This window comes from Colius striatus, chromosome 16 (genome assembly GCF_028858725.1).
Source record: "Colius striatus isolate bColStr4 chromosome 16, bColStr4.1.hap1, whole genome shotgun sequence".
In the NCBI taxonomy this organism is placed as follows: Eukaryota; Metazoa; Chordata; class Aves; order Coliiformes; family Coliidae; genus Colius; species Colius striatus.
Window position 1 is genome coordinate 1948771 of NC_084774.1, and position 12383 is coordinate 1961153.

At 63.2% G+C, this 12383-nt stretch overlaps 1 protein-coding gene across 4 annotated transcripts in view; it reads right to left on the reverse strand.

The window, feature by feature from the left end:
- The window catches only part of DLGAP4 (DLG associated protein 4), a 66294-nt gene that overhangs the window by 45388 nt on the left and 8523 nt on the right, over positions 1–12383 (reverse strand). For 2 of the 4 annotated variants that reach the window (XM_062009265.1, XM_062009267.1), the window contains exons 4-6: positions 9777–9891; positions 7219–7269; positions 5872–6115 (exon numbers count right to left, since the gene is read on the reverse strand). In XM_062009265.1, the coding sequence (XP_061865249.1) occupies positions 5872–6115; positions 7219–7269; positions 9777–9891 (410 nt within the window). Of the gene's footprint in view, positions 1–1031; positions 1035–5871; positions 6116–7218; positions 7270–9776; positions 9892–12383 lie in introns of all 4 variants that reach the window. The other 2 variants (XM_062009266.1, XM_062009268.1) reach the window with 2 other exon arrangements.

Genomic DNA, 12383 nt, shown 5'->3' on the forward strand with positions numbered 1-12383 from the left:
ATGATAACAGTGTCTGTCCTCAGAGGCCACCCGGGGTCACCTGGGCTGATAGGATTAGCAGAGGGGCCGCACCATGGGGGGCCCGGCCTGCTTTGCTTTGCCTTTGCTTTCTCACCAACACCTTTTCCCCACAAAGAGAAGACATGACAGCTGAGAGAGGAGAGGAGCAGCACTTGCCTTCCTACCCAAAGCCCAGGTGATCATGTCACACAGAGGGGCAGGAGGAGGGTGTCTGTACCGGCGCGCAGCAGCGAGTTGCCCAGGAGCCCCACATGCTGAGCCAGCCCTTGGGGGTTTGGTCAGCACAACGCTGCTTTGTGCAGGGATGTGTGCAGGCACTTTGTCCTCCCCCCACAAGAGCTGCAGTGCCAGGGCCTGGGCTGGGATCTGCCTCCTCTGGGGGCAGGCAGGGCTCCCCCACAGCAATGGTCCTGGGCGCCACCTCCCATCTAGTGATGAGAAGGAAGGGAGGAAGCCGGCTGGAGGCTGCAGGGCGGCTGTGCTGGTGGGTCTGCAGGGAGCATCTCCCCCAGGCAGCCTGCTCAGGCCCAGCCTGGGCTTGGCAAAGCTCTGGCACGCAGAGTGGCACAGCGTGTGTGCAGCCCTGGCAGTTGTTTATGGGAGGGCTGGTGGCTCTCAGTTATGAGCCTCATGCGTGGCTCTGGTTGGGGTGAAAGCTGGGCCAGCCTGAAGGGCTCCAGGAGCTGTGCTTCCTGTGCTGGGCTGGGGGCCTGCAGTGGAGCTGCCATCACAGGGTCAGCAGAAAGGGAGAACTGGAGAGCTGCTGCCCTCCAGAGCTCACACGCTCGGGGACACCTTAACCGTGGGTGAGAGGTCCACAGACAGCCCAGCTGTGGAGCAAGAGGCAGAGCTGGATGCCCTGGCCTCCCTGGCAGAGTTCTGGGCACCAGCTAAAGAGCTGAGCACCTGGACTTTGTGGGAACAGGCTGCCAAGTCCCAGGGCAGGATGCTCTGTGCAAGGGGGATGCTGCCAGACGGCACAGAGACCACTGGGAAGAACGAGTAGGAACTGCCTTGGTGTGAGCTTTCCCTGCTGACCCAGTGCATAGGGCAGGGGCTGAGCTCTCTGCACTGTGGATTCTCACCTCCTTTTGCTGTGCTTCGCTCCCCTCTGCTTTCCTGTTTCCCCTGGACATCAAACATTCAGCCCTGTCTTGCAAGCAGCCTATTAAGCAAGCAATTCCCAGTGTTGCCTCTAATAAGAAGGAGCTGGGGCTGGGGAGCCCTTTGTGCTGCGCAGGAGCTGGCGTGGCTGTGGCTGAGTGCCTGGCAATTAGATGAATAGGTTTCACTGGGGCTTTTGAGGCTGCAGCTTCCCAAGGCACAAAGCTTTGTTTAAGGTTGATCAAGGGCAGCTCATCATCTGTCTCACTGTCTGTCAAATGGGAGCTAATTGCCTCCTAATGCACCAGTGACACAGTGTTGAGGGGAAGAACTGGCTTGTCAGAGGTGTGAGAGCTGCCCTGGCTCTCCCATCCCTGGGCCCTGCTCCCCCCAGCCCCAGACCCACAGCCCTGCATGGCTCAGAGCTTGCTGCCCCTCCTCAGGCCCTCAGCTTAATGATCCAACCCCTGGGCTATCCTCAAAGAGGGGGAAGCCTGCCTCAGCCTCTGGCTTGCTGCTGCTGGTGTCTCTTTAGGATGTGTCCCTGCAGAGAAGAAACCCAAACCACCTCTGAGGGACCTGGCAGGTGATGGGAGCAGTTGCTGGGGGTGGTGTGGGGCTGCAGGTGCAGGGAGGTGTCCGTAGGGGAGGGAACAGGGGAGGGCTCTCACTTGTTTCACCCCAGAGCTCTGCATGGAGCAGAGACCGTGAATAGTAAACAACCATTAGACCTGCAGAGCATGTGCACCCACTTCTCTCCATAGGTGCAGCTGCCCTCATGCTGAGCTGTCTCAGTCTGCTGCTCGGGAGACCCCTCTCTCTCATATACTAAGTTAAAGCGATGCACGTTTGCAGGGGTAGCTGAGCCCAGCTGACTGATTAAAGGTGTGACTGCCCTCCAGACATGCCTCCTGCCTTCCCCATCACACCCCCCACCCCCTGCCATCAAAAGTGTTTCCCTCTAAGCCCCAGCAGCCAGTGCAAAGGGCTGGGGGATGTTGTGGAACATCAGAGAGAGATGGGTACCAGGCATTTTGAAAGCTCCTCTCTGTGCTGGGCCAGGTGCTGCTCCTTGGAGTCAGCTGGGTTTCAGCAGCACTGAGCTCAGCAGCACGCAGCTCTCCTCCAGTCCCTGCCTCATCCTGGGGCTTTGACTGCGGTGACGTGGGGGTGCAGCCCCCTGAAGGGGAGATGTGAGGGCACAGGCACACCTCTGGGCAGGAAGGCCTGGAGCTGGGCACAGGCTGCTGGGGCTCCCCTTCCTGCTCCCTCTCTGCTCTCTGCAGGGACAGGGCTCCCACCAACAGCCCACTCCTGCCTCTGGCAGCTTTGCCCATGGCAGACAGGTTGAGGCTGCTCTGAATCCCCTGTAGTGCCATGGCTGGGGCCAGAGCTGATGCCAGGGGCAGCCAGCCCCAGCGTGCCAGTGGGTGCCAGTGCTTTCCCTCTGCTCCATCTTGGTCCTGCCTGCTCAGGTGTGTGCTGGCACCGTGTCCAGGCACTGCTGTGCCAGCAGCACTAAGGCCTCATCTTTCCTAGCCAGTTCCCACAGCTGCTCCTGGGATGGGACCCCTCAGCTCCCCGTGCCCTGGGTTACAGCCAAGCCTCACCTTGAGCCAGCTGGGAGCCTGTGGGCAGAGGCTACCTTGAAGAAAACGATGCAAAAGTGGTGCAGATCAAGTGACTTGAAGCACTACAGAAAGGTACCAGGTTTCTTCCATGAGGCTCACCAAGGGCACGGGCAGATCCTGCCCCTGGGGAGGAACAACCCCATCACCAGGGCAAGCTGGGGGTAACCTGCTGGAGAGCAGCTCTGGGAGAGCGACCTGGGAGTAAACATGAGCAGCAACGTGCCCTCGTGGGCAAGAAGCCAATGGCAACCTGGGGGGCATGAAGAGTGAGTGGGCAGCAGGTCGAGGGAGGCTCTGCTCCCCCATAATGCTGAGAGGCCGCTGAGAAACACCAGCAGAACGGGGCTGCCTGCAGCCTCACCCCTACTGCAGGGGATGGAGTCAGTCCTGGCTGATGTCAGAGGGAGAGGCCAGCACGGTAATGACTGATCAAAGGAGCAGGGCCTGGGATGAATAATGCCCATGTCCAGCGCCAGGCAGGCATCTGGAGCGGGGTGTGATGCTGCCAATGCTCAGCGCACCGACACTGCAGGGTGCTGGGCTAAGGGCTGTGGGAGGGCTCGTGGTGCCTTCGAGCTGCTGAGGGCTGTGTGTTAGTGGTGGGCTCGGCAGGGGGAGGGGAGGGCTGGGACTCCAGCAGCTGAAAGGGCTTTTCCAGCCCAAATGATTCTGTGATTCTATGAAACTCAGAGCAAGAGCCATTTTTGCCCACGCTGGGGTGCTGGGGTCTCCAGGCTGGTTACCCCAATGCAGAGGGGCAGCAGGACCCGGTGTGTCAGACACCTACGTGGCTGCCACAGTTCTGTCTCTGGGACAGAAAGCAGTTAGAGCCAGTCCAGCCAAAGGATGAAATCCCAGCCCCTCACCCTCAGGAGACTTGGGCAGAGTAGTCTCCAGGCAGCAGCCCGAGGGCTGGGGGCACCAGGGTGACAGTGGGTGCTGTTGCCTCCCTGCCCTGCAGCGACTGTGAGCCCTGCTGGGCTGGCAGCTGCGTGCTACGGGAGCCCTGTGCCTGGCATGCCAGGGCCTGGGCAAGTGCTGCTCAGGTCTGGGCTGCCCAGGGTTGTGCTCTCCCTGGATGTGGCTCAGCCCCTTGGCTGGGCAGGATTGGACCCGCACAGGGCTCTGCTGGGCAAAGTCCCAAACCCTGTTGATCTGGAGGAGGTAAATTCACACCATTCTCCTTTTCCCTCAGATCAGATGCCCCAGACCTGTCTCCAAGAGCCCTGCCCTAAGTGGGAACCCTGAAGCCTTGTCACACCTCCATCGCTGAGGGATGGAGGCAGATGACTTCTGCCCTCCCTCCTCCTGTCAGCCCCGGTTTCTGCCTCTGGCTGAAGGGGCTGCAGAGGCCAGGACATGCCCAGACCCTGAGGGAGCTGGTGCAGAGTCCCCGACAGACACGTTTGTTCATGAGAATGTTCAGAGAGGTCAGACCTGGCAGCTGCAGCCTGCATTGGGGTAACAGGAGATGCAGAGAGGCAGATGGCAGCTATGGCAGGGCTGGCTGCCCACCACACCTGCAGCCCCACAGGACATCAGGCAGGGTGGGCAGGGGCCAGGGGGCGGCCCCTGGGGAGCTCCCGTCCGCAGCCCATGGGCCTGGCCTTAGCTCGGCTGAGTGAAGACCTCGAGCTCTCCTGGCCCTCCATGGGCCACGTCAGCCAGATCTCAGTGACCAGAGACACAGCAGCCCCAGCCCCAGCCAGATCTCAGTGACCAGAGACACAGCAGCCCCAGCCCCAGCCAGATCTCAGTGACCAGAGACACAGCAGCTCCAGCCCAGCCAGATCTCAGTGACCAGAGCCACGGCAGCCCAGCCTCAGCCAGATCTCAGTGACCAGAGCCACAGCAGCCCCAGCCCAGCCAGATCTCAGTGACCAGAGACACAGCAGCTCCAGCCCAGCCAGATCTCAGTGACCAGAGACACAGCAGCCCCAGCCCAGCCAGATCTCAGTGACCAGAGACACAGCAGCTCCAGCCCAGCCAGATCTCAGTGACCAGAGACACAGCAGCCCCAGCCCAGCCAGATCTCAGTGACCAGAGACACAGCAGCCCCAGCCCAGCCAGATCTCAGTGACCAAAGCCACAGCAGCCCCAGCCCCAGCCACATCTCAGTGACCAGAGCCACGGCAGCCCAGCCTCAGCCAGATCTCAGTGACCAGAGACACAGCAGCCCCAGCCCAGCCAGATCTCAGTGACCAGAGCCACGGCAGCCCAGCCTCAGCCAGATCTCAGTGACCAGAGACACAGCAGCCCCAGCCCAGCCAGATCTCAGTGACCAGAGCCACGGCAGCCCCAGCCTCAGCCACATCTCAGTGACCAGTGCCACAGCAGCCCCATCTCCAACCAGATCTCAGTGACCAGAGCCACAGCAGCCCCAGCCCCAGCCAGATCTCAGTGACCAGAGCCACAGCAGCCCCATCTCCAGCCAGATCACAGTGACCAGAGCCACAGCAGCCCCAGCCTCAGCCACATCTCAGTGACCAGAGCCACGGCAGCCCCAGCCTCAGCCACATCTCAGTGACCAGAGCCACGGCAGCCCCAGCCCCAGCCCCAGCCAGATCTCAGTGACCAGAGCCATGGCACCCCCATCTCCAATCAGATCTCAGTGACCAGAGACACAGCAGCCCCAGCCCCAGCCACATCTCAGTGACCAGAGTCATGGCACCCCTATCTCCAACCACATCTCAGTGACCAGAGCCACAGCAGCCTCAGCCTCAGCCAGATCTCAGTGACCAGAGCCACAGCAGCCTCAGCCTCAGCCACATCTCAGTGACCAGAGCCATGGCAGCCCCAGCCTCAGCCACATCTCAGTGACCAGAGCCATGGCAGCCCCAGCCCCAGCCAGATCTCAGTGACCAGAGCCATGGCAGCCCAGCCTCAGCCAGATCTCAGTGACCAGAGCCACGGCAGCCCCAGCCCAGCCACATCTCAGTGACCAGAGCCACGGCAGCCCCAGCCGGCCGGCGGCACAGGCAGCTGCTGCCCTCCCTCTGGCACATGGCAAAGCCCTCATAAGCCCACCAAGCTCTTGGCCACCCATGTCTATAGATGCAGGTGAGCCCAGCACCTCCCTCCCCCCGTGCCCCCAGCCCCCTGCCACGGCACTCACTGTTGGTGGGCAGTGTCCTGCTGCCGCTGAGGCTGCCCGACGGCGGCGGGGAGAGGGAGCGCACGGAGCCCGTGTCCTCCTCCTGGGAGCAGCCGGCCTGGATGGCGCGGAGGTAGCTGTGGCTGCGGGAGCGGAAGTAGCTGGGCAGAGGCAGGTCCAGCACCTCGGCGGCGGCCGACTCGGCCTCGCTGTAGGTAGAGTCGCAGACGGCCTCGTACTGCTCGCCCAGCTCCGGCTCTGGCGCCTGCACGGGAAGAGGGGCAGAGCCAGTCACCTCCTGCCCACGCAGCCCTTTCCTTCCTTCCCCTTCTGCCTGCTCACACTCCTGTGTGGGGACCAGGAGGCGCGGTGGTCAGTGCTGGGGCGTGCCCGGGCTCTCTGCTGAGAGACAGGGATGAGGAGATCCTCCTTAGAGGTGAGAGGGTCCCTGCGTGTGGAGTAGGAGAGACTTACCACCACGGTGCCTGCAACAGACCCCCAGTCTCTGATGGAGAGACCCAAGCAGGCACAAGAGGCCAAAGTCCCCGTCCAGGCTCTTACAGCTCCTACTGCCCCACCAGCACAGCTGGAGACCCCAGCCTCAGCCCCAGGACCTGGCCTGTGTGGACATCCTTGGCGTGGGGAGAGGGCCCTACAGCAGGGTGCAGCGCTGAGAGAGAAGGTGGGAGGTGTGGGCTGGAGGTGGCTTTTGTTCTTCACCAAGGACAGGCTGCCTGGACCAGTTCTGGGTGGCTCATCAGGAACCCGTCCTGGCCTCATCTGCAGTGGGGGCTCAGGAGCGGGCTGGGCAACGGGCTGTGGTGTGGTATGAACTGAGCAGGGGCAGCTTCACTCCCTGCTTCTCCTGCTGCCTCCACCTCCCTCCCACTCGTGCCCCCAGCCCTGCCCTGGCACTGGCTGGTCAAACTGGGACTCAGAAGAGGCTCACCCAGGTTAAACCAGAGCCAGCCCAAGGCAGAGGATTCTGAAATCAGACAGCAGTGGGCAGCAGGGCCGGTCATGGTATCTCTCATCTCTCCTGGCCCTTTCTTTGGCCTCAAGGACAGTGCTTCTGCCCAGCAACGGCATCTGAGCTTCACGAGGTCATATCAAAAACATCATCCACTTTCCCCCCAAAATGACAGTTCCTAAATCCCTGCCAGGGTCAGGGGAACTGAGGTCTGCAGCTGCCCTGCAGTGCCCGAGTTGGGAGCACTGCCAGCACTGCCTCCTCTGCCTCCTCCTCCTCCTCCTCCTGCGGGCCAGGGCTGAGCTGAGCCTGCAGCTGCCTCACACCCTGCGGCGTGTCTGGGCTGACCCGAGAGGGCTCCGTGAGGAAGGGAGAGGGAAACGCCAGTGGGACGGTACCTGCTCTCCATGGGTAAATATCTGAGGGATAAGTGAGGGGGGTCCAAAGATCTGGAAGAAAGAGTTGGAGAAGGTTAAAGGCCATGAACGGGGGAGCCCCTCACACAGACAGCCATGGCACAGGGACGGAGGACGAGGGCAGCCCGTGCCCCGGGGCCGCCGCTGCTGACACTGCAGACGGCAGAGCTCAGGCGATGCCAAGCGCGATGCCGCAGGGCCCCGCAGACAGCGGCACAGACACGGCACGGCAAAGCTCCACGGGACGTCCCCCACACCGAGAGAAGCTGCTGGTGCGTTCGGGCCGTGGTCTGTGCCCGCCACCAGTACACACACGGGCAGAGCTGGGACGCACAGTGCTGGCACAGCCCTTGGCACACGCCACCGAGGCTGCTGCCAGCAGCTCTGCAAAGCCCTGGGGCTGGGAACAGCCAGGAGCAGCGCTGGGCCCCCACAGAGCCAGGGGTGGGCAAGGAGTGCCCCGTGGCAGGGAGAGGGCCCCTCACTCTGCAGGTGCCGCCCCACCGCTGCCTCCAGGACGATGGCACACGGAAGCAGAGCTGCCCTCTCCCCACAGCAAAGCCACACTCGGTGCAAGGACAGGCACCCCATGGCCCCCACACTGCCCTGGGAAGAGGCCTCTCCTCCTCCCCATGCCTGCTCTGCACAGCACACCTCGTCAGCTCTGCCCATGATGACCCAGCCTGGGGAGAATCCAGGTGCAAAATGTACCCGAGGGAAGAGGTTTGGCTCTGGGGATTGAGCCCGGCCCTTCCACGTGGGTCACAGCTCAGAGTGTGGCTGAGCAGAGCTGGGGGGCACCGGTGGGCTCTGCCCAGCTGCTGTCCCCGTGCTGTGATGTGCTGGCGGTGGGGCTGCGCTTCCAGGGCTGCAGGTCCAATGGGACAAATCCAAGCAGAGTGGGCTTGTCTTTCCAAGCTGGGGATGCTCCTGTGTGGGAGGACATCAGGGTCTTGCTGCACACACAGGGAAGGTGTCAGAGGTCGCACAAAGGGGAGCAGGGGAGGAACGGCCTCTGGCACTGGATGAACGGGCGGGTCAGACCCACCGAAGGATGAGACCAGCACATGCTGGTGGCTGTATCAGCTCCAGCCTGGGTCAACAGGTACACAAGTCATGGGAGGCCTCGCAGTCCCCCCTCAGCTGCAGTTGCACCCTGTCTGATCAGGAGGGCAGCTTTAGACATGGAGAGGGCACAGACTCAGCCCATTCCTCATCTTCACACAGGACTCTGGCTTCAGACATGGATTGACATGCAAAGGACAAGAAGGCGACGGTCCTGAGCCCTTCTGTGTGCAGCCAGACACCAGCACACTGCTGCTACGCACGAGGAACGAGACTGAGCACAAGGAACACGCATGCCCGCGAGCAACGCCCCGTGCCCTTCCCCAGGGGCTCCAGCAGCTCCGTGACAGCAGGAGAGACCATCCACGGGGCTAAGGAGGCCGAGCTGGGCTGGAAGGAGGGCTCAGAGCCCCCCAGCACAGGAGGAGAGTGCCAGCACACTCCAGTAACTCGCCCCTGTGCTCTGCTTCAGATGCCCATCCTGCTGCTCAGGCCCTTCCTCACACTGCTGCCCCTGATGACTGTGCACAGGCAGCACGAGGGGCACAAGGGGCACATGTGTCACACAGACATGTGTGGACAGAGCTGGGACAGGACACAGGCCCAGGGGAACAGCAGAGTGGCTGAGTGGAGCTTGCGGAGCCATTGCCATCCCGGGGACCTCTGCCTGCACACAGAAAGGACAGGCCCTGTCCTGGGGCTGAGGTAAGCAAAGGCTTCACCCTACCATGGATGATTCCTGGGCTGGGGGGCAGCTGGCTTAGAGCTACCCAAGCCCTGAGCTCTCCAGAGCAATCCCAAGGGGAGGCACAGTGTGGGACAGGGAGTTTGCACCAACTGCATCCCAGAGGTCAATGTCAAGGTCAGTGGGTGGGTTTGTCAACCACCATCAGCTCCTCACTGCCATCCTTGGCCTTGCCCTTCCCAGGGGACAAGGAGTGCCCACAGGAACATCCCTGGCTGGCAGGGTAGTCTCCTAAATTATGGGCACCTCAGTCCTGAGTTCAGTCTGCTGCACGAGGGACAAACCTCTCAGAGCTAAGCAGTGTTACAGTCCCTCGTGCGCTGTGGTTGGGGCAGGCTGGGGGCTGCCTGTGGCAGGGGTGAGGCTGGCACAGGCTCTGTGCTCACCAGCAGGCTGGAGCAGCCTGGGGCAGGAGCGAGCAGCCTTGTGGGTCACTTGTGGGCACGGGCAGCCCTGGGCTCAGAGTGGCCCTGGGCTCAGCCGTGGCTGTGCAGCATTGCTCGGGGCTGTGGCAGTGGCTGCAGCTGCACCAGCAGCACCCAGAGGCAAAGCCAGAGGAGGGGAGCTGAGATGGATCCGAATGAAGGAGCTGGCCCTGATGCTTTGGTAAAGCTGCCAGAGCATACAGGTGTGACTCCTGGAGCACAGCCAGTGCTGGTCCTGAGGTGGGAAACAGGATCCCTCTGCTCTCCCTGAGCTGTTCTTGGTGCCCAGCGCTCCAGCACCTCACCTGGTTGATGCAGCTGGACTCGTTGACGCTGTCGGAGATCTGGTTGTATTCTTCCTCCCAGGTTGGGAACTTCGGAGGTAGGAGGATCTCGACAGAGTCCAGGCGGTCCAGGCTCCTGTCAGCAGAGAGAGGAGGGGCTGAAAATGGGCTGTTAAGGGGTATTTTGTAGAATTTGCAATTGCAAACAGCTGCAGGGGTTGGAATTGGCTTATTTTGGTGAAGGAACCCAAAAGATTTTCTGGAAGAATTTCAAGGGGAGCCAAGGTTGAGCCTGAGATCCTGTGTGAAGGATGTGGGCAGCCACGCCAGCCTGGCCAGCTGAGGGGACTCAGAGCAGCTCTGCAGAGAGAGACCTGGGAGTCCTGACTGATAATAAACTAACTGTGAGCAGCAACGTGCCCTCGTGGGCAAGAAGCCAATGGCAGTCTGGGGGCAGCAAGAAGAGTGGGGGCAGCAGGGCAAGGGAGGTTCTGCTCCCCCTCTGCTCTGCCAATATCTGCTGAGGCCTCATCTGGAGTCCTGTGTCCAGTTCTGGGCTCCCCAGCTCCAGAGGGACAGGGAACACCAACATGATCAAGGGTATAGAACATCTTTCATACAAGGAAAGGCTGCGGGACCTGGGGCTGTTCAGTCAGCAGGAGACTGAGGGGGGAGCTCATTAATGTTTTTAAGTATCTCACTGGTGGGTGTCAGGAGGTTGGGGCAGCACTTTTTTCAGCAACAGGACAAGGGGTGATGGGATGAAGCTGGAACACAAACAGTTCCAGTTGAACATAAGGAAAAGCTGTTTCCCTGTTTCAGTGAGGGAGCCCTGGCCCAGGCTGCCCAGGGAGGGTGTGGAGGCTCCTTCCTTGGAGGGCTTCAAGACCCACCTGGACACGTTCCTGTGTGACCTGATCTAGGTGGGAGCTGCTTCTGCAGGGGGTTGCACTGGATGAGCTCTACAGATCCCTTCCAATCCCCACCATGCTGTGATTGTGTGATTCTATGACTCCCTACAGATGACCCTCGGGGTGCCACTGCCCCCACATCCATCAGGGCTGTGGGTGCAGAGCTCTGTCCTCCACCAGCTGAGGAGAGAGCAAAGCTGAGTGCAGGCTGTGTCCCAGCTGGGCAGGAACCCCATGCAGTGTGTGGACCTCCTGGAAGGGCCTCAGCACCTCCCGAGTCTCCATCCTGTGGTGTGACGAGACAGAGGAGTCTCTTCTGTTGGGGTATGGAGAACACCCAGCTCCCAGGGGACCTGCTGCTGAGTGGCCAAGGACAACGTGGTGCCCCAGGCCCTGGGTTATCTGTTTATTGCCTCATTCCCCTCAGCCTGAGGGATCTCCGTGCACCCACAGTGTAGTTCAGCCATGTCCTGGGGCAGGCGGTGTCCCTGACAGCCTCACCCTGCTGGGCTGAGGTTCAGCCGAGTCATCGAGTGGGCAACAGCCAGGGCACAGATGCTCCTGGGGCTGGATCATGGCGCAGGGCTCTGTGCCCTGCCCTGGCTCCAGCTGCCCCTCTCCCCCTGCGTCCCCTCCTCTCCCAAACCACGGGGCGGGGCGGGGCCGTGCGGTGCGGTGGGACGGGGCTGTGTGCGGCTGTGCGGTGGCACAGGGCGGTGCGGGGCCGTGCGGGGCTGTGCGGGGCCGTGCAGTGGGATGGGGTGGTGCGGGGCTGTGCGATGGCACGGGGCGGTGCGGAGCCGTGCGGGGCTGTGCGGTGGCACGGGGCAGTGCGGGGCGGTGCGGGGCGGTGCGGTGGCACGGGGCGGTGCGGGGCCGTGCGGGGCCGTGCGGTGCTGTGCGGTGGCACGGGGCGGTGCGGGGCCGTGCGGGGCTGTGCGGGGCCGTGCAGTGGGATGGGGCGGTGCGGGGCTGTGCGATGGCACGGGGCGGTGCGGAGCCGTGCGGGGCTGTGCGGTGGCACGGGGCGGTGCGGGGCGGTGCGGGGCGGTGCGGTGGCACGGGGCGGTGCGGGGCTGTGCGGGGCTGTGCGGTGGCACGGGGCGGTGCGGTGGCACGGGGCGGTGCGGGGCTGTGCGTGGTTGTGCGGTGGCACGGGACGGTGCGGGGCTGTGCGGGGCTGTGCGGTGGCACAGGGCGGTGCGGGGCCGTGCGGGGCTGTGCGGGGCCGTGCAGTGGGATGGGGCGGTGCGGGGCTGTGCGATGGCACGGGGCGGTGCGGAGCCGTGCGGGGCTGTGCGGTGGCACGGGGCGGTGCGGGGCGGTGCGGGGCGGTGCGGTGGCACGGGGCGGTGCGGGGCTGTGCGGGGCTGTGCGGTGGCACGGGGCGGTGCGGTGGCACGGGGCGGTGCGGGGCTGTGCGTGGTTGTGCGGTGGCACGGGACGGTGCGGGGCTGTGCGGGGCTGTGCGGTGGCACAGGGCGGTGCGGGGCCGTGCGGGGCTGTGCGGGGCCGTGCAGTGGGATGGGGCGGTGCGGGGCTGTGCGATGGCACGGGGCGGTGCGGGGCGGTGCGGGGCTGTGCGGTGGCACGGGGCGGTGCGGGGCTGTGCGTGGTTGTGCGGTGGCACGGGGCGGTGCGGGGCTGTGCGTGGTTGTGCGGTGGCACGGGGCGGTGCGGGGCGGTGCGGGGCTGTGCGGTGGCACGGGACGGTGCG